Source organism: Toxotes jaculatrix, chromosome 9 (genome assembly GCF_017976425.1).
Source record: "Toxotes jaculatrix isolate fToxJac2 chromosome 9, fToxJac2.pri, whole genome shotgun sequence".
NCBI lineage: Eukaryota > Metazoa > Chordata > Actinopteri > Toxotidae > Toxotes > Toxotes jaculatrix.
Window position 1 is genome coordinate 17,548,351 of NC_054402.1, and position 27,433 is coordinate 17,575,783.

General features: G+C 41.0%; 1 protein-coding gene across 2 annotated transcripts in view; it reads left to right on the plus strand.

The window, feature by feature from the left end:
* Positions 1-27,433, plus strand: part of veph1 (ventricular zone expressed PH domain-containing 1) — a 59,747-nt gene that overhangs the window by 16,744 nt on the left and 15,570 nt on the right. Inside the window, exons 4-10 of one of the 2 annotated variants that reach the window (XM_041047159.1) lie at positions 8,091-8,254; positions 9,227-9,436; positions 14,719-14,939; positions 16,073-16,318; positions 17,398-17,774; positions 21,150-21,289; positions 21,565-21,699. In XM_041047159.1, the coding sequence (XP_040903093.1) occupies positions 8,091-8,254; positions 9,227-9,436; positions 14,719-14,939; positions 16,073-16,318; positions 17,398-17,774; positions 21,150-21,289; positions 21,565-21,699 (1,493 nt within the window). Of the gene's footprint in view, positions 1-8,090; positions 8,255-9,226; positions 9,437-14,718; positions 14,949-16,072; positions 16,319-17,397; positions 17,775-21,149; positions 21,290-21,564; positions 21,700-27,433 lie in introns of both variants that reach the window. The other variant, XM_041047158.1, reaches the window with a different exon arrangement.

The window sequence follows — 27,433 nt, forward strand, 5'->3', positions numbered from 1 at the left end:
TTTTTCCTTGTTAAATGCTGAGCAATCCTTTGCAGGAAGCTCCAGCCAGCTGCTTGGGCTCTGCGCACACACACACACACACACACACACACACACACACACACACACACACACACACACACACACACACACTGTATTACTATACAGCACTTATGAGAACTTTCTATTGATTTTACCATCTTCAACCCTCAACCCTGTGCACTTATTCTTAAAGGATAAATCCAGTTTATTACAGCATTGGTCTTATTTCTGTAGTTTTGAGATCTGGGAACATGGCAGCATCGCTATAGCAAAGTCTGACAGGGAAAGAAACGTGCATGTCAAGGCTATGGGAGGCAAAGGCTAGGACCCAAATGCGCGACCCCTCAGACGTAGTCAAAAATAATAGTTATTTATTCGAACAAAGTATCAACAGAAAATCACTCACGAAGGAGGAAGGCAAACCAACTGGACAAAGTAACAAGAATCACCCAGAAAGGGGAAAAGGCACAAAAACAAAGGTTACAAAACGTGAACACAAAATCACTCTTACGAGGAGAACGACTAAACAAGGAACAAAACCTAACAAGAAACAAAGTAACAAATTAATACAAAACCTGACCTGGGATATAAAGACGAAATCAAGACAAGGCGAAAAAACATGAGCCAAGGGCCGGAGACCAAAACATGAGGCAAAGGCATGGGACATGGCATGAAACTCAGCATGAGACAAGACATGAGACTAAACATATGACGACGGCATGAGACAAAAACGAACTGACACTGGACAAGGGGAAACGCAGACTATATATATACAACAGGTAAGGGGAAACAGGTGGAAACAATTAGGGCGGGGAAAACAATTACAAAAGCGGGAAACAAGACAAAGACAGGAAGTAAAACAAGACCAGATACACAAGGGCAGTGAATTCAAAATAAAACAGAAACCCACAAGACAATATAGACACCAGACAAAAACACAACATAATTTACAGACTAAGACAGTAAGTAAAACGAGGTATGATACACAAGAACTAAACTTTCCAAAAAAAAAACTAAACTGAAACTGAAAATGTCCAAAAGTCCACCAAAGAGTTCAAAACCAAAGAGTTCCAAAAACAGCCCCCTTAGGGGCTAGTCATGACAGTGCAGTCATGTGATCAGACAGGTTGCTAAACCACTTTATCAGACGTACATCCAAAAGTGAATACACTTAACCCAAACTGTTACTCCGGTTTGTCTTTGATTCATACTCATTCATCTGAACCTAATCCTTATTAAGTTTAACCTTTAAACTCTGTGACCCTTAAACACAGTTATTACAATGTCTTTTGAGGAAATGAAGAAATGTCAAAAATTTCTTTAAATTTCCATCCTTGTGAAAACACTTCTCACAAGTACAGAAATGTAAAGGCAGCGCTCCATCTCCATCATGTGAATGAGGCGGTGAGTAATGCAACGTTGGAGGTAGCCTGTGTGTCGTAATCAGATACAACAGCAGCTCCCGCGACTCGCAGGGAGAAAAGGAGAAGGGGAAAGAGGTAATGGAAGGGGGATGAAGCAAAGAGCACGAACTTTGCTGATTTTTGGCCCATGCGGAGACTCTGTGTGTATGTGTGTGTGTGTGTGTGTGTGTGTGTGTATGTGTGTGTATGTGTGTGTCTGTGTGTGCGCGCGCACTGGGGGAAGTTTGAATGGAACCCAGACATCAAGTTTTCCTAAATGGGTTTATTGTTCTCCTGCTTTGCTCTGTTTATTTATTTATTTGTCAGCCTCACCGTGTGTGTTTGCATATTTGTGTGTATATATACTGTACGTGCATCTGTATGATGTTATTGTGTGAGTGTGAACTATTCTTGCGTGTACGTCTGTGTGTGTACTTCCAAGGGGAATGGAAATAATAACTTCCTCACGGGATTTTAGGATTTTGCCCCTCTCCCACTCCTCCTCCCTCCATCTCTCCGTCTGCTTGTGTATCTTTCATTGTCTGTTTTCTCTCGCTGAAATCTCTACTGAAACTCATACTTGTCCACTTGTTATCGGGGAGGAACAGCCTTTTCATTCAGACAGAAAGAGAGAGGGAGTTGTGTGAGAAAAAAAGTAACAAAAGCTGCTTCAGTTAGCTCGCTATCACCACTTGCTATAATAAACATTGATTTACTCTGCTGTGAGTTCACTAAAGCTTTTACACTGTGTTGTATTTAACATTTTATTTTGCATGATTTCATTATTGTGTGCACCTCTCTACTAGGTGTGCTTTTGATAGTTTTCTTTAGCAGACTGCTGCTGTCTGTAGGTCCTTCTCTGTAAAAAAAAAAAAAAAAAATCCTCTCCATCTCCCATCTGAATATCTAAAAGACAGAGACCTTTAAGAGACAGACACAATTTGATTGACACGTAATTGCTTGGTGTTAGTGCTGCGGACACGTCAGCAATGACACTACAGCAGCTCAAAGTCTTGTTTTTGCAGAAATTTACAGAAATTAAATACAATGGAGACAAAACATACTTTCATATGAATTTATTAGATATAGTGTTTTATAAGGTAGTTTTTATTCTCATTAATATCATCAGTTTACCTTTTGGTTCAACTTTGTTTTGGTTGTGATGAGTTTGTGATGTAGAAGTGTACTCCAGGGTGTGTCGGTCCACTGTGACATCACTGGTACAGGGTGTGGATACTTTCAGTCACAGAGGGCAGTGGAAAACTATTTCAACCCTTTATAAAGTTACTCTTACTTCACAGTGGTCAGAATGTTTATTTTTACCCACTTGTCTCCACTGTAAGCTAAGAGTCATTTCCTAGAAAGACAGTTTAAACACACTACCATTCGTTCTCTGCTTAGTCCGCAATCTAGTGAAAATATGGACTAGAGAGCAAGAGGACAGGCATGTGTCTCATAACTCAAAACAGAAACAACCAGCGAAAACCTGATGAAAGCATTGATTATAATCGTCCCATTGATAGCATATTGAACACATTGAGTCTGTAGATCAAACAGCGACTACGCCGTTATTCCTGGAAATTTGGGGAAAAATCTGGGAGAAATTTTATTTTTCCCAAGGGAACTTTTTTTTTATAATTTCTGCCATGGTTTGACTCTGGATGACTTTTAAAAAAATCTGAGACAAAAAACTGAGACACGCTGTCTCTAAGCTTTCAGCACAATTATGTTTGTGAGGGAAAATTATAAAGTAGACTTAAAGCTGGAATTGTGCTGAAAAGATGATTAATTGTTGAAACGTATATTATTTACTAAAAGTTGAAAAGGCATCAAAACAGAGTGAGAGCCAGACAGAAATTGAAAAACATACAACAAACAAACACGAGTGGATGTATGGACAATATGTCTGTGCGTGTGTGTGGTGTTTCCCTGTTTTGACTTATGGCTGCCACCTGAGATAGACAGTGAGCCAGCTGGAGACACATCATACATGTTCCCCCTGACCGGCCAGTAAGGAAATCACTTCAGTGTGTGTCCATGTACAGTATGCACATTTGCATTTCTGTCTTGTACACTGCGTTTTCCAGGGAAGAGTTAAGAGATCAACTGTTAAGTTTCCTGGCAGGACTCCAAACCTTCATGTATCAGTGATTCATCAGAGAAATCAGTTGGCTCCACTGCCTGTTTTTATCACCGTAAACCTGTATCAGATCAGTATCTGTATTGTTTTACTGACACCACAGAGAGAACTGTACATTACAACACAGTCAGTAAACCCGCTGAAAAGACAAATGGGGACACTGATTGATGACAAAAAAAGAAGTTAATGGAGATGTTACATTAATGGTACTACTCTCATGTTACTCTTTACCCAGAACACACCAATAAAAAGCAATTATACATCTTCAGAATAAAATGTCATCCTGTCAATATTAATATGAATATTTTTACACTGAAACACTTGTTGGGGATGCTGTGACAAATGACCTACTTTGTTGTTTAAGTATGACGTATTCAAATTGCTTGACGCCAAGGGACTATTTGCTATCAAGCATGCAGATGTGTCAACCACGCTTCCAGCTGCACTTGATTTCTGCTGACTCAGCAGTTAGCGACAGAAGAGCGGAGTAATGCATCTGTGTGGGACTCGTCATAGTCTGAACTCTTTGAAAACGATATAGGATAAAGAGGAAGTTTAAGTCAGAATGGATAAGATGTTTTGTGTGTCATGTACAGACGGAGAGAGTTTGGAGGGTGAAGTTATGTAGGTGAAAGGGGAAGATGGTCATTGAATTTAAACTTTGCAGGAGAGGCTGTCTGTATGTGCGTGTATGGACATAGATCTATGAATTGTAGTGGCGCACATCTGGCTGGTTGTTGGGGTGTACACTTTATGATTTACATATAAAATATTTTCATCGATGAAACATTTTGAGTCATGTGTTGTGCATGTGATGAAAATCCTTACATGTCTTTCTTTGTGCTCTGGTAACTGGATCCCTTCCAGAGAGCTGGGCAGCAGTAATGTTTCACATGGGCCTGAGAACTTGAAATGATTTTTACTGTGGTTTGGGGACGGGGGGTGAGGGGGGGTGCAGGATTCACTCATGTAAGAAAAATGTACAGAATCCCAAAAATATGGGCTTTCTGGGAGAGGTTTGTGTCCTGTCTCTGGATTTTGATTTGACAGTTTCTACCCGCCCTCGCCCACCTGAGGTTACTCGTGCTATGCTAAGACTAGGGATCAGGCCAGAACCCAAAAAGCAATAACCCCCAAGACAGGCTAGGAGTAACGTAAAGTCTTTTAATGAATCAAAAATCACTGGAAGTGTCCAGGGCCAGGGAACAAAACTCAAAAAACCAAAAAAAAGGAGAAAAAACTTAGAGGCCAACCAAACGAAAATACAAAACGTTCTTACTTGCAAACAGAGGAAACCAAGGTAAGTCCATGAGGTGGGGAAAAAAATGGAAGACACAGGTACGGGAACGATCACAGGGAAGACATACACTCAAGCAAGGAAACAGACTCGGGCATGGAACACAGACGAACCAATCAGAACACAGGGAAATAACGAGACTTAAATACACCAGGCAATGGGCAACAGGTGAAACCAATTAGGGCGGGGCAGACAATCACTGAAGGAGGGAAACAAGACAAAGACAGGAAGCAGAACAAGACAAGATACACAAGGGCCATAAAACAGGAACAGTGAACAAAACTTAACAAACTAAACAAGAATCTGAAAAGGTCCAAATGTCCACAAAAGAGATCCAAACAAAACAAAAGAGTTCAAAGGACAGCCCCCTTAGGGGCTAGTCATGACAACTCGAGCTGCGTGATATACGACTTACGGGACATACATTCATGAAATGCTGCCGAAAACACGTTTAAGTTGTAAAGTTCTCCTGAACCATCCCTGTGGATATCAGTTGTGCTGATCTGTGCAGTTTTGTCCTGTACAACAACCTCCCCTTGCAAGTTATTACATAGTTGGATATGAATGAAATGTTTCTGTCTTTGTCGCAAAATTTAGTTGATTAATTGAGAAAACGATTGGTAGATTGACTGATAATATGGAAATAATCATTTTCTGCAGCCCTCATCTAAAACAAGTAATTGCTTTTCCATAGGAAAATAAGACTTTGTTTCAAGGAAACACGTAACATTGTCATGTAATTTATGTGCTATTCCTCATCTCAGTTTAAAAGTATTTTGATCCTCTTGGGGTTTGGTCCTGTAGACTCTGGGGGCTAAAATGTCTTTGTTTAACACGACAAAAGGAGTAAAATGAAATATGCATGTGCATCTTTAATTTAGATCTCAGTTACTAAAGTTACTTTGATTTAGTTGCACTTTCCCAGTGCTGTCAGCAGTACCTTTAGTCTATGGTTTTATCATTGCTCTGGGTTGTAATCATAGACTGTATATAAAAAGTCAAATCTACAGCAAATAGACTGGAAATCATTTTTCCCATGATGCAGGCGGTTTAAGTGTCCTCTTAGGGCCTTTATGGAAGTATTTTGCACAGATATTTTAATATAGTGGGGACAAAGAAAGGACATGACTGTAAGATAGCCAACAGCTGTATTAAAGTCATGTTCTGCTCAGAGCTGTCTCCAGAATTGTTAATAGTTAATTTTTTTGTGTTTCCAATGTGACATTTGGAAACACTGCACACTTAAAGGAAGACATCATGTCCTCTCCTGCCTCTTCACATAACATTAACAATAGGTTGATAGATTGGTTAGCAGTTTTTTTTTTCTTCTTCTTCTTCTTGGAAAATGTCTGAGGAGCTGCTCAAAAATGATGCCTTTGTGTGCTAAAGGACCAAAGGTCATTACAGGATATTTTACTGAGATTTGTAAGTCATGATGAGGGGTTGGGTGTATGCTGGAATGAAGGTATGAAGGTCAGATACTGTACACGCACGCACTCGCACACACACACACACTCACACACACAGCGAGTTAGGGAGTAAGAATCTGTAGGCAGATACAGTGGCAGTCAAATACGGCAGCTTTACAAAATAAGTATGTTTAATCAATAATCAAAAGAGTATTCAGTCCAGCCAGGGTGTGTCTGACACGTACTGTCTGTGAGTTTATGTGTGTGTGTGTGTGTGTGTGTGTGTGTGTGTGTGTGTGTGTGTGTGTGTGTGTGTGTGTGTGTGTGTGTGTGTGTGTGTGTGCGCCTGAGGATACAATTTACAGGCTGCTCAAACAGGTAAGCTCTATAAATCCTCCTGTTTCTGTGCAGACTCTCGTCTCCGCATGCCTTTTAACATTCCTCTGAACAGACCTGTAAATGCTACAACCTCAGCTTTATGGTTATTAGCAGCTCACTCTTTCTGTACATCAACTGTATCTGTCTCTTTTTATGGGGATTTGTGTCGTAAGTGATGGGGGTGTGTTGTTGTGTGATGTTATACAGTATAATCTCTGATTAAAGGGAAGAGAAAGGGGACATAACATAAGCCAGTGACCATCTTCTAAATATTTGTGTTTGCTCTTCTCCTTTGTTCTGCCTTTGCACAGAACAGAACTGCTGAATGTTGGATTACACCTTTAACCCTCCTACACGAGTTCCTCCCTCCCCTGAATGCCGTTGTCCCACTGTCTGTCTTGCTTCATTCTCATTGGTTCCATCTGTTCCAGATACTGTAAACTCAATAAAGTATTATGAGAATAAATCCCCTAACATTAACACCACATATCACATGATTTAAACTCTGCAGCATCTTGACATCAACTTTCAATTCCATGCAACTTTTATAGTTAGCTCCAAATTCTCTCTGCAGTTAAACATTAAATCTACAGTATCTCTTGTTGTCTGGTGTTTGGTCCATTGTAGGACACAAAAACCATTGTTTGGAATATTGAAATGAACCTAGCATCTGAAAAAAAAAGTCTTTGTTCAGCAATACGAATCATTTAAAGATGTTTCATACGTGAGTCAAAGACGGTTGGGTAATGCTGTGGGTTTTGTTGGGCTGTGTGCTGACTTGCGAACGCCTTTATATCCAGTGATGCGTCAGCGCTGACATTCTTTTTTCCTTCATCAGCATCACTGAAGGAATATTGATAACAAATGGAGAAAGGTTTTGTTCCTTAACAAAGATGGTGCATCATGACTGCAAAGCTCATACATGTTTTCTAAGGAAAATAAGTCATACGGCTTAATGGAAATTACAGTTTTGTATAACCTGTTAATTTAAGTTAATTGTTAATATCTGGGAATGTGGTACCAGACATCTATTCAAGCAAGAAACCTTTGCAGCACACAGCTTCACCCCCATGTAAAAACATTATATAATAGTAGCGGATGACGCAAAAAGTCTTTTCCTAGCTGGACTTTGGTGCTTGAACCAGCATTTGGCCATTTATCCCAGAGTACTCAGGTTTCATCACTCATCCACATTTCCACATTCACCGACCAGTACAAGAAAAAGCTTCAGCTCATATTTTGGGCTTTTTATAAGAAAATTGGCTTATGCGTCCTCTTTGACTGTTTACTCTGAGCACATACATTTTTTTTTGTTTGTTTGTTTCTTTTCTAGCTTGTTTTCTTTGGTATTTTGTACTTAAGATTTGTCTTTGTACAGTTTTGAATTTGGCTTAAATATGAGGCTTGTTGAAAACATCTCTCTCTCTCTGTCTCTGGCTCAGGTAACCACATGCTGTTGCGAGTGTTGCCATCAGTTTACCCCAAACAACCAGATACCATCCACCGTCACCTAGGCAACCTCACTGCGATGTTGTCACAGCTGGAGTCCGCAGAGCAACAGCACCTGATCAGACTCATTCAGATGGTTGCAGAACAACATCCACTTGTGAGTGTTTGTGAGAAATAAAGCAAAATGCACTGTAGGTAAATCAAACTGTTCACTTTTTTTAAAAAACCCTTGGCTTTGACTTACAGCAAACTACATGTGCGGCATTGTTCTGCCCACGAGTCAAGCTCAATCAGACCTTTTACTGTTCAGCTTCACTCTATCCCGTAAAGAGCTCATGTCAAAAAATGTACTGGAACATAGTTAGAAGTGAGGAAATGCATGAGTGAATGTGGCGTACACATTTCTCAGTAGGAATTCCTGCGTGTTTTGGAGCAGAGCTGCTGATGTTCAGCACGGGGCGAAAAGTATCACACACCAGCAAACACCACACATGGTGGTAAAACATGGATAGTTTCACTCCCATGTTAAGCAGTGGAGAGAGAGAAAAAAAAACAGCCATCTGGAGTTATTCTAACCTCCAACCCCCCACACAGATGCACAAAATATTTCTGTTGTGATTGTAGCTGCATTCATCACAGCAGTTACCAAATCTTCGGCAATATTACTGGAAGTGATGCATTATTGAAAAGATTAAAAACAACAATGATATGTAACTTCACTATTACATAACCTTCCTTTTTTTAGTGGTCAAACATTGTCTCTCTGAGGGACAGATACTGTTTGATATCAACATGATTGCTCGGAAAAAGTAAGATAGCAGCAGGGGGCCTGCAATGGTGGACATCGTTAGTCTGATCCAGTGCAGTCCAGTGTGACCAGTACAGATAATGAGGAGGAACTGTTCATTCGCTCGGTTTGTCCAGACAGTCCTACAGTCATGCTTTTGTTTATTATTAGTCACCAGGCTCTTCATCTCGCTCCAAGGTCACTCCTCTCACCTCCAGCCTTCATTAAAGACACATCAAGCCTCTGTTTGGTAGTGTTGATGCCCAAACAGTGACAGAATTTCTCACTGTCAAAAATTATAAATCATACTTCATTTATTTATTTTATTTCTTTTCCATGCAGATGTTAAGCCCCCAGGTGCCTGTGTTGGTTGGCTACCTCGGTGACCAATCTCTAACTGAGGCCCTACTGGGCGCGCTCGTAGACGTGTCACAGGCCAGCCCTTCGTCGATGGTCAGCTTCCTGCCAGCGCTGAGGATTGTTGGACAGCAATGCTCTGCTCTCCTAGGTCATGTGGCCAAAATCCACGGTGCTGTCGGCATCATTAGTGAGGTAAGAATAAACACACAGACTGACATCTGCACGAATTGAAAATAGTTAAACTTCCAACAAAAAAAAGAGAACTATAATTTCCAAGCTCCAGTTAAGGAATGTGAAGAGACAAGAGGGAAAACAGGGAGTCTGAGGGAAATAACAGAAACAAGTGGAGGTCCTTAAAATCAGTCCAACTCTGAGCTTCTTAGCTGTCACACAAAAGTACACACAGTTGGTGCATGTTGATTCTGCAGCAAATGTCTGTGCTGCCGGTGCATCAGCTCGGCAAATACACGCTGCGGAAACAACTCCAACATTCATGTAAAAATGGCATGGGAATAATGCTGCTAATGCACCTTTAGGTCTGCCTGACAGTGGGTATTCACACAGGGACACACACACACACACACACAATGAAACAGGCAGGAGTGATTATTTTAATTAGTAGGGAGGAATGGGCTGCAATCTCACATGACTTGTTCTCTGTTGTCCTGCCAAGTATAAAACACACACTCTCACACTTGACAGGCCCGGCAGATCCGGAGGTTTTGACTGCTGTCTAACGCCTTCGTCAGTGTTCGGTGGGAGCGTCTCTCCTAAACAAACACATTCTGAATCCTCAGAGGAGTCAGAAACTGCTGCCCCAGTGGGAGAAAAACAAAGGTCTCATTTTAGGGAAAATTTAAGGAGTAGTTTTTTTTTTCTTTTTTTTTTAGCCGTAGCCTAATGATAGCCGTAACACAATTTAAGGGAACATTAACCTCAGAAAAAGGTGCTTTGTTTTGCTTGTGCTGACAAAGCAAGAATCAAAAAAGTAATAAGATCAGTTTTTTCACTAATATCTATGTGCATGTGTTATTCATGTCTGTGTCTGTTATTAGGTGCATAAAGGTTTTCTTTTTTTTTATCTGCACTAATTGGAGGAAGCAAAATCATTTATATCTAAGAATCCTACCAATATAACCACAGCTACTGCTAATACAGTATTCTGCACTTTGAAGAAGATTTAAATATCAATTTGTTTCGAATGAAGCTAAATGTGTTCCATGAACCTCATTTTGGCCAACTCATGGTTAAACACTTGGCTGTCTTGCAGACTTGGCTGCTCATTTGCCCCCTAATAGCACCACCTGTGAAGTCAAAAGTGGTGTTTTGGTCATTACGGACTATAACTGAAGCCCTCTGCTAAAACACTTGAGCTGCTTGTAACAGGTTAATTGGACTAGTGACTGGAGCAAACTGTGAGGTGGCATTGCTGCCGACTGACAGGGTGGACAGGGAAGGAGCGATATATGCAGAGGTTGTTCAGAAACACACATGCATACAGAAGCTCAGTCATTAAATCTTGCCTTAGTTCTATTTTCTGTGTGAGCATGTTCTAATGTTAACTTTTTACTGCCTTTTTAACTCAAATGACTGCTGTGCCTCACAGAGCTGCTAGCATGGCTGTAGATGCTTAGCCTTGTTCATCTGAGGATTTCAAATTACCACTCATAGTTGCTTTATTCGTGTTATCTTCCTTTCCCCATCTGAAAGTGGTTTTGAAAAGGTCACTTTTTTTTGGCCAGGCTTGAAAAAAAAAAGACAGTCTGCGTCACATAGCAACAGAGTAAATGCTTGCAAACGACACTGCTCTTGAAGCCAGGGCAATACAAAGGATGATTACAAGACACAGACCAGACAGTGCAGAGTGTATGATTTATACATCACATAGCATCTGCCCACCCATCGGGTCAACGTGCCTGACACATGAGTATAGTGCATGAGATATATGTGTTAACCTATGCTGTGCAGATGTAGTATGTTATATATGACTGGACATGCAGCTCTGTAACCACAGGTAGGGTGAAGTCACAGATTACAGCCGCTCTGACCCGTGTGTGTGCAGAGTGATGAAGGTGGCAGCGGGACAGGGTGAGGGTTCCCACTCCCTCATTTCCTCTGGGTCCATTTAAGGCAGTTTAACGACAATTTGGGGAAATTACTGAAAGGGGAAAATACATCATGACTGTCTCTAGATGAAGTGCCCCACCCCCCCCCTCCACACATATACACAGATAGATATACACACACACAGAAATCATAGAGCTGGAAACCATAATAGAGTTTTCTATTACTCCAGGGCAACCTTTCCTCCAAAAGCTCCCCTTCCTCCTCAATCTTCCTGTCAGAAAACCTGCCAACCACATGCACACATACACAAACACACACGCATACTCACACGCACGCACACAGTTGGTCGGACCTCAGTGTCCTGTCTTTCTTCACATTGGAACCATTTGGAAAATAACCCATGTTTTTCTGAGAAATGCCTCTGCAGAGGCCTCCTGGAGATGGCACTGGAGACTGCCTCCTGTGGGCTCGTGTTTGTGCCCTAACACTCATACACGCACACACACACACACTTTCTCTGTGGGATGCATTTGTACTTGATTCTAACTGGATTGCACAACACACCCTCTTTGGCTTCCTTTACCTCCTGAAGGGACTTAGTCTATATTATGTTTCTGAACTTATTGCTTGTTAGATCAGAATATATCACAGTTCTCATTAAAGGTCTTCTGAGTGAAAGAAATCCCTTTACACTCTACAGTGCTGTGCAGTCCAACAGTCGTGTACGCCCTTTAATAAAATGAAATATTTTAATGAAAAGGTATTTGTTCATAGGTCACGGTCATCTCTCTTGGAATTTTTAACACAAAAGCTGAGAATGATTTGTAAATTGTCCTTTAAACCCTTGGTAAAACATCATAGTATAGTGGAGACACTTGTACAAATCAGTCAGTATATTGTAATAGGACATACAGTGTGGATGCAGATGAGTCTGGCAGAGAGGTAATGATACAGTAATTGTATTATCTGAAATGACTGATATACATGTATTTTTAGTGGAGGATTGCTTCTCTTTTGTCTGTTAATATTGGGCATTAAATTAATCAATAAATGTACTAATATGAGGTTTTGATAAGGGAAACGTGATAGGTTTGTTCTGAGGGAATATCATTTCTGCTGAAATCCCTCACAATTGCTCAGTTCAGGTAGAGATGAGCAGATTTCAAAATTTATATGACCTCTTCCCTTTGATATACAGACTATAGTTGCTTCTCTCTGGGAAAGAGAGAGCACACATTCATGCACACAGCAGTATCTCCACGGGCCTTGTTAGGGAGCGACATAATGGTTGAGTGCCAGACTGCAGCTCCAAAGGAAGCAGAGAGATCAGTGTGCTGATGGACAGTCAGGGGAAACTAAGCGACCGAGCAAACAAGGAAAGAAAGAGGAAAGGAAAAAAAAAACAGGTTAGTGAGGAGAGGGAGGATTTGACATGTCGACGTTTTTCTTTTAAAAACTCTAAATCATTCAGTATTCAAATGACCTTTTTTTTAAACAGATTTCTCTAACACACAAGCACATGTGCTACTGCCAGAGGAGTTTGGCTCCCATTGTTGCTGGAATTCTGATAATGGAGTGATGGGAATGAATGGGCCAAGTTGTGTCTTTTTCAGAGGATGTGTTTATGTGTGTGTCTGTGTGTGTATTTGTAGCAAACATGAGACAGAAAGCACTTATTTCTTTCTCCAGGTTCTTATCTGTCCTGTCAGATCGGCACACTGGGGGAATATCTGCTCCTCTGCCATAATTTTTTGGAGAACATGAAAACTCTTAATTACATACAACAGCTTGTAGTTCTCTTAGAAAAACTTCCTGTTATTGTTCTCTTTTGCTGGAATTTACATGGATTTTTTTTTTTCATCAAACCAAGGCTAAGTGATTTTTCCAAACAACACGATCTGTAACGTTTGATGATTCAGCAGGCCTTCATGACCTGGCAGGTTTTTAATAGTATTACTGTAAAATGTCTCGCATGCAAACTGTAAATGATGCAAGTTCTGCTTTATGCTGTAATGTTTGGAAGTATTATAGCGAGTCCTTAAAAAGTAAAAGCATCTCGACAATAAAAGCCTGAACTGTGGTGCAGACCTAGCACACACAAGTCTTTGTACCTGCAGCCTGCGCCTCAGGCATGCCCCCGTTTCATTTTTGTGTTGGACCTCAGAAACTCCTAAATACCTGCTTGGCATGTTGTTACAGTATAAAGCCGAGCTCTACCTTTTCTGGTAGTTTTAGCCTCCACATATAAATTTAGTATCCTACAGAGAGAGCTTGTGAAGCATGCCCAAACTGTGCAGTAACTGCATTCCTGTCTCCTCGTTACAAGGTGTGCTTAAGCTCCGCGAGCACAGGTTGGCTCTGTCTGTCCTTCTGTCCGTATTTCCATCAATCACTTGTAGTTCACTCTCAGTCAGATGAGGAGAGGTAACACTTTAAAGCTTTTTTTTTTTTTTTTTTTTTTTTTGTCCAAGAAATGTTTTTACAAGTTTAGATACTTAAATGTTTTGTGCACAGATGGTGGGTTTATTTGACTTTGGTTCTGCCCTAAAACACTGCAAGAGAGCTGTTACTGAAACATGTCACCTTTGTTCATCTGTTATCACAACGATTTCTGTGTTGACTGGTTTACACCCCTTGAAATCATGGCTGTTTTTTGTTAAATAATGGATCGGGATCCAACACGGTCAAGGTTAAAACCTTGCAATTTAAACAGTCATTCAGTGTATTTACAGGACTGTACTGGTTATGATTTTTGCATATTACTGGAACCAGTACATATGCATGCAGTACATATAAAGGACACATTTTAATCTTCCTTGGAGAGTACAGCAAATATGTGTTTAAACCTTATTAGATATTATTCTGTGTCAAAGCTGAGCAGGTTGTATATGCTCTGGATACAGTTTATGCTAAAAGCAGCAGTGAGAATGATGAAAAGTATGTGTATGTGTGTGTTATTGCAAAGGCCAGTGGGAAAGTAATGCCATTTGGGAAAAGAAGAAGTTTATATTTTCTAAGTTTTGCCGAGGGGCCAGCTGCATGTGTTTGTATTTATTATTGTCATGATTTAGAAGAAAAGGAGTTACACCAAACCCCCCAAACTGCCTGGAAGTGAAAAACTAATGTGTGTCAAATTAGACAGAATTCACTCTTTCTTCACTAAAGCTCATGTTGTGAAACAGTTCCTCCAAACCTTCCCATAACACTGAGCCCATTTTCAGTGCACTTAGAAAGCCACAAACTTTAGAAATAGCCATTACAAAACTGGATGTTTTTTTTAAAAGAGTAAAACATTTACTTATTTCTTTGTGTATTTTTATGTCAGGACCAGCATGGATCACAATGCCAGATAATTTTTTATGATTTTAACATCTTTCCTCTCTCTCTCTGTTGTCTCCTCTCTCCAGACTCATGCTCACAGCTCGTTGGTCTACCTGGTGTCCCTTCTGGGCAGCATGGATCACAGCTTTCACCACACCCTGCTGCTGGAGATCAGAGCTCTGACTGACCGTTACCCATCTTTACTGGGAGGCTGCGGCAAAGACATCTACAGAATGAGCAACTCTTTTACGGCTATAGCCAGACTGTTGGGAAGACGGCTGGAAGAGAACCTGGCCTCGCACTGCAGGTTGGGAAAGTCATGCTAACATGGACTAACAGCCATTTTTATCCTCTTTCATATATATTCCATAAAACACATTTGATCCAGACACTCTAAAACAGCCACGGCTATGGGCTCTCCACAGGTGTCAGTTGGCAGGCATTGCTGGTGTCATTTGATTGGTCAGTGCAAGTCACTACAGCTTTTTGTCTGTTTTTATTAAAAGCTGGTCGTCTGAAACACAGAGTATTTGTCAAACACAGAGTATTTATCAAAAAAAGTGACTGATTCATCTGCATGTCACAGAGGGTCGTCAAGACTTTTAAAACTTGATTGAAACTTGCTTGAAACTTGCTCAGATCCAAGTGAATGCACATATTACTCTCACATTTAACTGATTTGTGTGTCTGGGTTATTATTTATAGACAGTTAAAATGTTTTCTGTGCCATGCTTTATGTCCAGTTCTGTCCTGCTGTGACTTCTTATTGATATTTACAGTATATGGAAGGACAGCATATGCGTGCGTTTGAGTGTGTGTGCTTGTGTGTTAATGTGCATAAGTTGACTGGGACTCATCTGGCTGCAGTGTGGGAATGACACACGCAGCTCTCTCCGAAATAAGAACATTATGTGCAGGATTGGAGGCTTGCAAAGGCTTTGCTTGGGGTCTTCTGGAAGAAAGACAGAGGGAGTGAGGGATTGAGAGAGGCAGGATAGTTTATTAGTGAAAGAGCAGGGGGTGAACGCAGAAGAAAACCAGCAAACAAGTGGAACATTTGATTACGTTATAAAGGCCACTTTTGGAATTTGAAGTAGGGACAGAAAGATAGAGAGACAGAGAGATGGAGGGTGGGAACTAGAGAAAAATGAGTAGAGACATTCACCATAATGAGGGACAAAGAAAAACAAAGCCATGAGAGGGGAGAAGGTGAGATTTAGCCAGTAAGAGAGGGGGGAAAGGGGGACACAGTGGGTGAGAGATACAGAAATACAGCCAGTTGTCGTGAGAGAGTGAGAATTACAGGAAAGCTGACCAGACTGGGAAGGATGGGGAGAGTGAGGCTACTGAAACCCATCCAGACCTGTCTGTCCAGCTTCATTTCAGGTGCTCACTAGCCACCACCCAGCCCTTCGCCCTGTTTCTGTTTGCACATTACAGGGTGGACGAGGCATGCCCGCCCTCTCCCTGTGCGCCTCATCCAGGGGGTGGAGGAGGAGGAGGAAGAGGTGGGGGAGGAGGAGGGCCTGAGCAGCAGCTGCAGGTGAAGATCCAGGCCTTCGAGGAGAAAATGGGGGAAGACAGAGGCAAGGAGGAGGTGGTGGACGAGCACTCTCCTGCGTCCCTGCGACGATACAGCTTGAGCCAAACCGTGAGGGAGGAGAGACGAGAGATGAGATTCAACAGGTCGTTTAACGTACAGTTCTTGTGTGATTTCTTTTTGACAGGGCTGTAATGGCTTTAACTTGAGGGTGTTTACAGTAACAGATTAACAGTGTGGGAACTGTGAACCATAAACCATAACCTTAAAGTTGTTAAAGTTATATCCTTAGCAGGCAATAGTGTAATGAAGGCCACAAGTTGAAACACATTCATCTTAGTGTAAAAGTTACTCTTTAGGTTACAAGTGTTGCTGGAGTTTTGACCTCTGATCTTTTTCCCTTCTTTGTGCACCTTGGAAGGTGAAATCTACTCTAACACCCTTAAACCTTAAATTCTTAAAGCTGAAAGCCATCGCCTCAACCTAATAGTCAAACTCTGTTTATTGTTTTTCTGCCCCTCTCTGACAGCACTGTCCAGGGTAGTCTGAGAGCACTGAATCCTGTTGCATGTCTCTGTTGCAGAACTGCACTATTACATGCCATTACACTGATAATATGTTATAAATAGGATAATAAGCAAAGGGTTTCTTCGAATTGGGATATTGACTCAGCTGTCTGTATATGACCTGCTGTATTATAAGGTGAATAGTTTGTAGGCTGCTGAAAATTATGGAAGTTGTGTCTAATTTTAGTTCCATTAGCATGTTCTTAGCAAATGTAGCTAGAGTAGTTAGTTTCCAAGGTATGCAGGATTTCATCACTGAAGCAAGTTAAACTGGGACTGAAGAACAGAATCCTTTCAGTGTAATTCACAGCATTAACAATAACATGAATAGTGTTGAAAAGGTGAAGACAGCAGTGTTCATACAGCAGACACGGGTTACAAAAGTTCACTATAAAACATGGCTTCAGTTCTCCTGCCATGCGCTGAAATTCAGGCATGTTTCTGTTGAATGTTTTCTTAATTGTTACAAAATGACTGTCATTAATATTCCCCAGCAGCTTGTTGCTTCAGTGGTTTCCCCACAGAACCCTGGAAGTAAAACCAAACCCTGTACTGCAGGGTGTCAAATACAGACAAATCTCAATATGGAGGAATCAAACAGACTTTGAATTGTTTAGATCTCCAGTGCTGTAGGACTAACTGCTTTATTTCTCTCTCAGGTCAAAGAGCCTGGCTCTCCATGCCGTGCGCTCGCGCTCAATCAACTCAGACCCCGGGGACGACGGTGAGGGAGTGGAGCTATGTCCAGACAATGTCTTCTCCAACGTTTTGCCCGGTCAGCACTCAGAAAACCAGGAAGCACCACCTACCGACAGGAAACCGACCGGTGACGGCCCTCTGCCCGTCACCACTGCCCTGGACAGTGGGGTCAAAGAGGCAGCGAAAGGTGAAGGCAGAGAGAAGGATGGAGAGAAGGAGGAGCAGGGGGAAGCTGACAGACTCTTCATCCATTTAAGAGACAATATGGAGGCGATCAGAGAGTTCTGCAAAGCCATGGTGCAGCAGATGCCCATACCAGAGCAGTGTGTGATAGAAGGTAATGTTTTCTCAGTGTGCTCTTTGAGAATGGTAATAAAAATAATTTGACGACAGTGTCACTAGTCAAACAATAAAAAGGACGTACACAGAGAGAGGCAGAGGGAGGGTTTGTGTAACCTGCTGAACCTGGATGAGATTACAGTCAGATGTGGTGTCAGGGGCTGATTAATGAGGTACTATGAATAAACCCTGTCCTCTCTCCATCCCACTTTCACTCACTATGTCACAGACACACACACACATATACTGATGCAGCCTCGCACAGTCGTCAGTGGCAGTTGATTAGTGTCTCTTACGCTCCAACTGGACGGGGTTTTATTTCTCAAAGGGGAGTAGTTTGATTTTAAAATTGCATGTGCTGAGTAGTGATTTTAATCACACCCAGAGGGCATATGTCTGTGATTTTTCTCTTTCTTACCCCAGTAATAGATACAACCCTGAATACCTGTTGTATTTCTTTGTGGTCCTCCCATAATTTATGTCCTGTTTGCATGGACACCTTATACTGTATATTTTATCCCAGACTTTTTATGTGCTTCTTGTGTTGCTTTCTGGTGAAGAGGATTACATGATTTTCCTGTGGAATATCTTTGTCATGAACTACAACTCTGTCCCAAATGACAGCAGTTTAGTTACTGAGGAGCACAGCAGTCAATTTTTTAAAAAACATTTTTCATTTATTTTTATCTCCCCCGAGACTCTTAGTCCTAATAGGGCCTTAGATGGAGTCTTTGATGTTAAAAGCCAGACGGGAATAGTTATGGACACCACATTCCAACAGAGACACATACACACATACACAACAAGGCATAGTCCTTTGCTTATTGCCGTACTGGTCTTTGTCCCCGGCTGACCTTATCCACAGCTTTATATGATATTTGAAAAACAAACAGTGCATGAGAACATTGTGATGTCTTTGCCATTTAAGCTGAAAATGGTATAATCTTAAAGTTGATACCAAATTGTTGCTTTTAACATGTTGCATTAATCTGAAAAAAAAAAATCACCCAGAGCATTAATAACATCAAACCAGGTCTTTTAGGCTGGTGATATTCTTTTTTCTTATTGTCAAATCCAAGGAAAAGGCCGAAACAAACAATGTGGACCTTAATACTTTATGATTTTCTTATCCCGTCTGTGGCTATAAGTCCTAGCACATTTGTTCATGTACATGTACAAACACAACAGTGAGGTAGCTGTTGTGTTTTTATAGTTGTTGTTGTTGTTGTTGAGCTCTTATGGCACAGAAATAAGCTATATCAGATTTTGGGTAGACAGACAATACTTGTTAGTAGGATGATCAATTCATGGTTTGTTTTAAGGATATAATTCAGCTGCAGACCCCAGTGAACGCGTAGTGTAGTGTAAAGCCTGTCAACCAAACCCTATGGGGCTAATTTGTAAATGGAAAAATGAATGAAGGTATAGAGGCGCAGGATTGTTTTGAGGTGGGCAGGGTCACTGTATTCAGTTACACCTACACAACATATTCAGCTCTAAGTAGAAACAGATGAATGTTATACATACATTTGCAGTATGCATGAAGTACTCACACACACACATATATATATAAATGGATGTAGTTTTGTGAGTGTGCACACATACTTTCTTACCATAGTTTTAGCAGTTCATGTGCACTAGAGACAAAGGGTCAAACAGTTTGTTTGAAAAACTATGAAATGAAAAACCTCTTACGTCTCCAACCTAATCTAATCCATTTTCTAAAACTTTGTCATCCATTTTTGCATTTTTCCCTCTCATTCTCATATTCAGGGATTTGATATTTTATTTTCATTCATGTCTAACGATTTCTGCTTATTTTCCACTTCTCGATTTGATTTGCTTCACTTGAGTTAAGACTTTTTTTGCCATCTTTTAGCAGCGTCTGTCAACGCCTTTTCCAAATTAAATCACTTTTTTCTTTTACTTGATCCAGCCCCTCCCACATGAATAATTGCTGAATAATTTTATGTGATATTAATCATTCAGGTAAATTTCACCTACACCAACTAAAATATGCAATTGAAAAAATATACACTGCATATGTACAGATGCACGAAACAGACACATTTCAACAACACAAGCTCTGGTATCTTACACACTTGTAGTGTATGTCCAGATGTTCACAAGCACAAATTCAACAATACACATCAGTGCCCACTCTATAACAAACACACACACACACACACATTTACATAAGTATGCAGTCAGATGCTACATTCCTCTCTGTAGTCTTTTGTCTGAGACATCTGCAGCAGTGAACTCCACCTATGAGGACACAGCTTCATTCTTTTGAACATATTAAGAACAGACAAAACTCACAGACACACACACATACCACCAGACTAAAACACAACATGACTCGAGACTCGAAAGAGGTGATGATATTTTGATTGACAGGAGGGGATGTTATTGCTCTGCCTTTGGCCTTAATGTCATTTTTACTGAGAGGCAGCCAGAAGTCATACGGCAGAAACACACAAAGTTACACACGTATGTACACACTGAAAACAGGAAACAAGACAAAAAATAACAAACTCCTCCTTTGGCCTCTGTGTAATTGATTAAATCAGAAAATGAATGTAAATACACAACTGTTGAAACACACACACACACACGCACAGACAAACCCCACTCCTCATCCCTTAATTGGTGCTTTGCATTTGCTCTCTTAGTATTAAGTCTCTTAATGAGAATCAACCCCAAGGCACTTAGGATATGATGTCACAGGCGGTCTCAGCTGGATGATGTCATCATGCTGCTGGCTGACCTACACATGAGCTGTTGACCCTCTGTCTCGGGGGACGAGGATTACACAGAAGAGCGCACGTGCACACTCAATCCAAACATCTACACACACACACACACACATGTTGACACAAAAACCATCACTGACTATTGGATATACACAAACTTTCTTAGAAGCACATGTGCTAATGAGTGAAGCAGTATAAACAGATGCATATTACAGTTCATACATCTGTAGTTTTAAACAGTTTCTCCTTTTTCTCCTATTTCATTTTGATCATCTGACCATTCTGATGTAGAAGATGACTTCCATGTGAAGCACAGAAACTGTTCCTTGGATCTTCTCTGGTTTCACCTGCTTGGCAAAGAGGTGGAAGTTTGTGGGAGGTGGTGGTGGGAAGAGAAGACGTTTTCTGATGCTTACGAGATGCGTTGTCCCTGCATGCTATGAGTCACTGTGTGACCCAAGGTTACACGAGTCCATATGTGCAGGAAAGAGCGAGAGTGGCTCAGTTTTTTCACTCTTTTGTGTGTGTGTGTGTGTGTGTGTGTGTGTGTGTGTGTGTGTGTGTGTGTGTCTGTGTCTGTGTCTGTGTCTGTGTGTCTGTGTCTGTTTGTGTGACAGATTCACATCGAGGCTGTGTGGCCAAGCTGTCGTTCTCTTGTCCTCTGAAGGGCCACTACTGCCTGTATGCCAAGTCCTGTTTCAACCTGACCAGCCGACAGCCTCATCTCTGGATTCACGTCATGCTGCTGCAGCTACAGGTGCACCCAGATGTTCAGCTTATACAGCATAAAACACTTTCTCTACAACTAGCAAGCTTTTTTGTGTCCAGGCATTATCATGCTCCATACTGTCTTTCAGACTACTTAATTTTAAGACATAAAAATCTACAATTGGAATGTATCTGTTGCATGTAAAACGAGACTAGCTTTGTTTCCCAACTTTTTTTTCTCCATCTTGGCCACATTTCTCCTCATTCTCTGTCCTGATCATATCTATGTTTTGTGTTAATTCTTTTGTTTTCCCTCTCTATCAGAGTAAGTCCAGCGTCCCTCTGTGCTCCAGGGACGAATGTGTCCAGAGACTGGCTTCTCTATGGGAGAAGACGCAGCTAAAAGGAGCCCACAGTTTTCCCATGGCTATGACACAGCACATCACACCCCACAGGAAGGTACTGGACCACAGTGTGTTTGTGTGTGTCTCTGTATGTGGGTTTGCTCATGCTGCTTCCTCCTAAAAGCTATCTGTTTCCAGCAGAGAGGATGAAGTCATCAGCAGAGAAAAAAGAAAAAAGTCTCAAAGTTCATCATCCACTTTGTTTAAATATGGAGCGTTCTAGATGGACATTTTTGTATACAAGGCCTCTGCTCACCCCAACTCCTCATCTTTATCTGTGTGTGTGTGTGTGTGTGTGTGTGTGTGTGTGTGTTTGTGTGTGTGTGTGTGTGTGTGTGTGTGTGAGTGTGAGTGTGAGTGTGAGTGTGAGTGTGCCTATCTCAGCGTCTGTTTTTGTAAGTACGTAGATGTGGGTGGTGTTCCTCATGCTGCTGCTTTATAATGTGACAAGCTAAGTGCTCCAAGGTCAAAAACCTCAGTCAGACTTTGGGAAGGGGCCGGGTGGGGAGTGAGTGAGGGAGAGAGCGAGCATGTGCATCCTGTAGTGTATGGATGCAAATCATTGCCATAATAATTAGAAACATATCAGTAAAAAAATTTTTGACATTTAATCACGACTGAATACTTTTTTTAATCTCTTTTTTATCTGCTCTCAGCTGTGTTAACAGAGAAACTCTGAAATAATGAACTTGAACATGTTCAAATGAACATGTGACATGTTGCCAACAATACTGTCATGCCAGTGTTGTTTGAGTAAACCTGTATCGATGGATGGCAGTTTTTGGGGAGGTCAGATTTCCCTCTTTTGTACATTGGGGGGGCATGTGCCCCTGGTCCCCTGTGGCAATTACGTTGTTGAAGTGGTTGCTGGGAAATAATTACACTGGCAAAGAAAATACAGCTGTCATTTGTCTTTCTCTAAATATGTGCAGAGGCTGCAGTGAGATGGACCAGCTATAGTTACCATATGGGTGCCTGAACATACCAACGCACACATGTACACAGTTCATGTAGAAGTGTACTGTTTCTGTCCCTCTCAGGTGTCCGTACGCTGACGCCAAGTGCAGTTGCTCCAGCTCATTTCCGTATTTTTCTGCTTATCAGGCTAATGCTACTATCAGCTCTGCATCAGAGGCAGAAACTGGGCCACAAACACGCACAATTTAAGTCCTTGTTTACAGGGCTGTTCCCCTTCATCAAACGTTTTAAATCATGCAATAAAATTTATTCCGTCCACGTAAAGTTTCAAAACAACCTCCTGACAAAAAGTGAACATGAGAAAAGAAAATGTGCATATCAACCGTTAAAAACTATGGGGATCAGTGATGTGTGGCTGATACCCAGCTGGCTTAATAAAGACAGTTTTGGCACCAATAGTGATCCAGCAGACCTGCCAAGCATACTGGGTAGACTAACAGAACGACGAAGGGATGAGATTTAACAGGAGAGAAGGACGGAGAAGGTCACAACCTTTCACTCCTTCCATATGCACTGCATTTCCTCTTTGCTTTCTTTCTCTCTCCATCAGACCCACATCTTCACTCCTGTCACCGTCAGAAAATCAGAAACACATGTCGTGGAAGATGCAAAGGGCGGAAGGCTATTGCATATATGAGACTGAAAAGGTTACCAATTATATCTGTACTAACAGAGAGATTTAAAGGGAGACTTTAGGGCTTTATGAGGCTTCATATGTTTAAGAGGGGCTTGTGTATGGCCTCTGACAACTCAGTTTAGTCGTTTTACGGCACAGAGATAATAGAAAGCTGGTGTGAGGGAAGATGAGAGGAATGGAAGGAGGCAAGGGCTGCAAGATGGAGAGGGAGGGAAGGAGGAAAAAGGATGGATGTGAGATACTGAGGTGAAAAAGGTTGAGAAAGATACAGTGACAGTAAAAAGGGTAATGGGTTTTAAGTTTGGAAATAATGATAAGAAAAAGAACTAAAGAGCCTTTCAGGAGTCAGGAGATAAAGGTAAAACGAAGATTAAACTCCATGAAGCTGCACAATCATTGTGTTTATCAGAGTAAGAAGGAGATTATGGGTAAAATGGGGAAGATTAGGGGAAAAAAAACACGGAAGCACTTTGTGATAAAGATAAAGCATGAAAGACAAAGGCAGAGAAAAGTGGAAAAGAGGAGAAAGTTAGCTGAAGGAGAGGAGATGGCTGCTAATCAAGGGCTGTATTATAAGGAGACATTCAGTATGTAGAGGAGAAGGAGTAAAGATGGGAACGATAGAAATTTAGTGATAAGAAAATCAACAAAACCTGGAAAATATTAACATACAGAAGAGTAAAAATGGTGGGATTGTGAATTGGGGGAATGTAAAGGGGGTAAGCTGGACATGGATGAAGTGTAAAAAAAACAAGAAGATGGAAGAGGAAGATTGTGAAAACACTGGATGAAATAGGTGAACACAGTCTTTGAGTAATTGTTGCAGAAGAGAGGATGTAGTGAGAGAGAAGAGGAAGCGAGAAAGGAAAAGAGGGAAGACGTGGCTTGAGATATGATGGGAGACTGAGCAAAGTGGAAGTCTGAGACTGAGGAGATACTTTACAAGTATTGTTTCACCTTTTTTCCTTCTTTAGCCCAGAGCGAGAGCGTTTGTTGATACAACTGTGGTGGAGATAAAGTTTGGTGGAGGAAGAGGAGGAAGGCTGAAAACCACGAGATAGAATGAAGCTAAAGACAGAGCTGAAGCTCAGATTAGATAAAGAATGTTCAGGGAAGAGAAGGGCGGGATGGAAAGAAGAAGGCAAGAGCTGAAGGAGCAATAGGACTTAAAGCATCACATACACATCTATGCCCTGAAAGACATAAATAAAGCCTGCGTCTTTTTGATCTGTCTTCATCCGTCTCATCTCCAGTCCCCTTTCCAACACTCCCACCACTCATCCACTCGCCTTTGTCCTGGCCTGCACTCCCCTCTCCCTCCCTGCCTTCCTGCCTCCACCTCCCACTGTACTTCTCCCCTCTGTATATAAATATATATAGAGAGATTTTTTTTTCTTTTTTGTAATCAAGAGCTGAGATTTTCAAAAATATAGATTAATCCCAGATTCTGTTTATTTTCATACTCATCACCATTTTTTCAGTGGTTTTAACGAATGTTACAGTTAACTGAGACTAAATGGGAAAATTATTTCACCTTACTGACTGAATTTATCTCTTATTTTAAGAAAAAGTTTAAAAATGGAATTTGAGATTAAATAAATGTGTATGTTTTGCAGATTCAGTACATCTGTCCATTGCTGCAGTCGTATCCTTCCTGCAGTCGGAGTCAGTCACACACAGTTACAGTCTCGCATCTTGATCAAATTATATGATCTAAAAAGTGTGATAGAGGGAGGTGTAGAAAGTATTGAAAGGGAAGAGGAGGTTACATGAGGATAGACGGATTATATTCAGTCTCACATAATCCAGCCTTTGTTTCTTTGTGTCTTTATTGCATATACGTCTCTGGTCCTGATAAATCAAACATGAGGTTGTGTTTGTCCACATTAGCCTGTTGCCCGGCTGCAAATTTGTCACTCGCAACACGGCCTCTTTTTCCTAAAAGCTCATTTAAACCATATACAAATCGTTGCATTCTGGGCTGTCAGCTATGTGTTACAGTGAGCTCAGCCTGGCACCACACTGACTGTAGTTTGAAGATTTCTGGTAATGGACCCCTGAAACAAATGCGTGCTATCTTACTCATTTATCTGTTCTCAGATTTGGGCTCTGTATTCACTCTTACACATTGTTGCTCAACCGCTGACTCACAGCCTGTCTCTTCATCATCGTCTTTCCGCCTCTGTCCGCTTCTTGTTTTTTAGAGAATAGATGATAGATGATTCAGATCAGCTTTGCTTTGTAATCAGTAAACAATGCTATTTTAATAACCTTGGAATTTGTGACATGAATTGGATTGTTTAATCCAAAGAAAGGCTGTTTTTATTGTCTCTGTGAGACAGAACTCAGTGAGACAAGGATTACTGTTAAGTCCAGGATGATTCAATAAGGAGCTTTTGGGAGATATTTCACTTCGTGAGCCTCACGTGGCAACACTAGCAGTTCCAGGCACAATTTGACTTAACAACCTTCCCCTATGTTGCACCATTACCTTGAATGAATATACTGGATTAAAACCTCTTCAACAATATAAATACATTCAAAATGTTACTGAAGTAAAAATACATAAGAAAAATCAAAGTCACAAATGTAAAAGTAGCATTTTACTATTGCAGTGGTTCACAATGGAGCTAGTTTGAAAGGAGTATTCCTGTGATTTATTATAACATTTCTGTTAAGCCAAAGGGCTTGTGAGACATAGATTTTTAAAAAATGGTCACAATGGAAGCAGCAGAGGTCACAATTACTCTGATTTTTTTGGCTTCTAGTTTGAGTTACACCTCAAATAACCCTGAGTCCTTCACTTCCCAGAATGCAGCTTGATACAGTTTTTTAACAGAGCCTCTCTGTGTGATAAATGCCTACATCTTTAAAGCGAGACCACGGTTCAGTCACTATTTCATGCTTGTTCCATTGTCTGAAACCAGAAACAGAGAAACATGTAAATCAGAACAGCTTTATTCAGAATTCAGCTGTATTAAATTACTGTATATACGAGCACAGAGAGAAGGAGAGAAGCAAACTAAAGGCCCTGAAAATGGCTTAACGATGATGTCATGAATATACTAATTAGTGTATTGTGTGATTTTTTGACATTTAGCAGCTTTACGAGCAGGCTTATCTACTCTCCATTGAAAGTAGTTGTTTACAGCAGCTCCAGAACTATAGCCTCAGTTTCGCACATTGATCGTACATGATCCAGACATGTTCTAGGTTTTGACCTGGTCTTGTTTTCTTCCCAGTGATCATAATCAGTCTTTTTTTTTTCTCTCTCTTGCAACATGTGTCTCCTGAAAACCTCTCAGTCCCATGAATGGTATCAGAATATTAATGTTCATGTAAACCTACACATGGCCGTCTCTCTCAGCCACACATGGTCCTTGTTTATCTGTATCCGCAGGCAAAACCCTTTCACCTCAATTATTTACGTTGTAACAACACAAAGAAAGCTCTGATGTGTGGATGAATCTAAATGCTCTGCCACTCTTTCTATCTTTCTATCTGTGTGTGTGTGTGTGTGTGTGTGTATGTGTGTGCGTGTGCGTGCGTGCGTGCTGAAATGTGGGTTTTAGTCCAGGTTTCAGTCGTCCAAATGGGAATACACACTTAAAAAACAGCTTTGACTTTACCATCCTTGCTCATTAACATCAAGGACTGAAGGGGCACAGGTCAAAAGGTCAAACACACCAGTAGCTCAGCTATTACAGCTACCAGTTTTTCTTACATTCATTCAGATCCATCTCCCTCCGGGCCCTTCATGTGAGTCTGAAATACGACTCTTGTTCTTAAATGGATCATCAGAAAATGCGAGCAGACTGCAGCAGGGGTCAGAGTTCGGAGAAATAATGAAGCAGATATTAGTTTACAGGTATTTAAACTGTGCACTCATAATAGAGAGATTTGGTTGAACCACATCACAGCAATAGCAGCATGAAGACACCCACGCAGAGATAAACTGTAGGTTTAAGGTGAAGATGTGGATCCTGAATTATATGTAAATACAGTATGAACGCTCCCAGGGATAAGACGGCTTCTTTGTCATGAAGACTAATGACAGTAATCCATCATCTCCTTAAACATTCCTGTTTTTCTCCAAACCAGCCAAAGATAAATATATATTATCTCAGGGGTTTAAGTGTCACTGAAGTGTGTTTGTGTGTATTTAAAGTGAAGT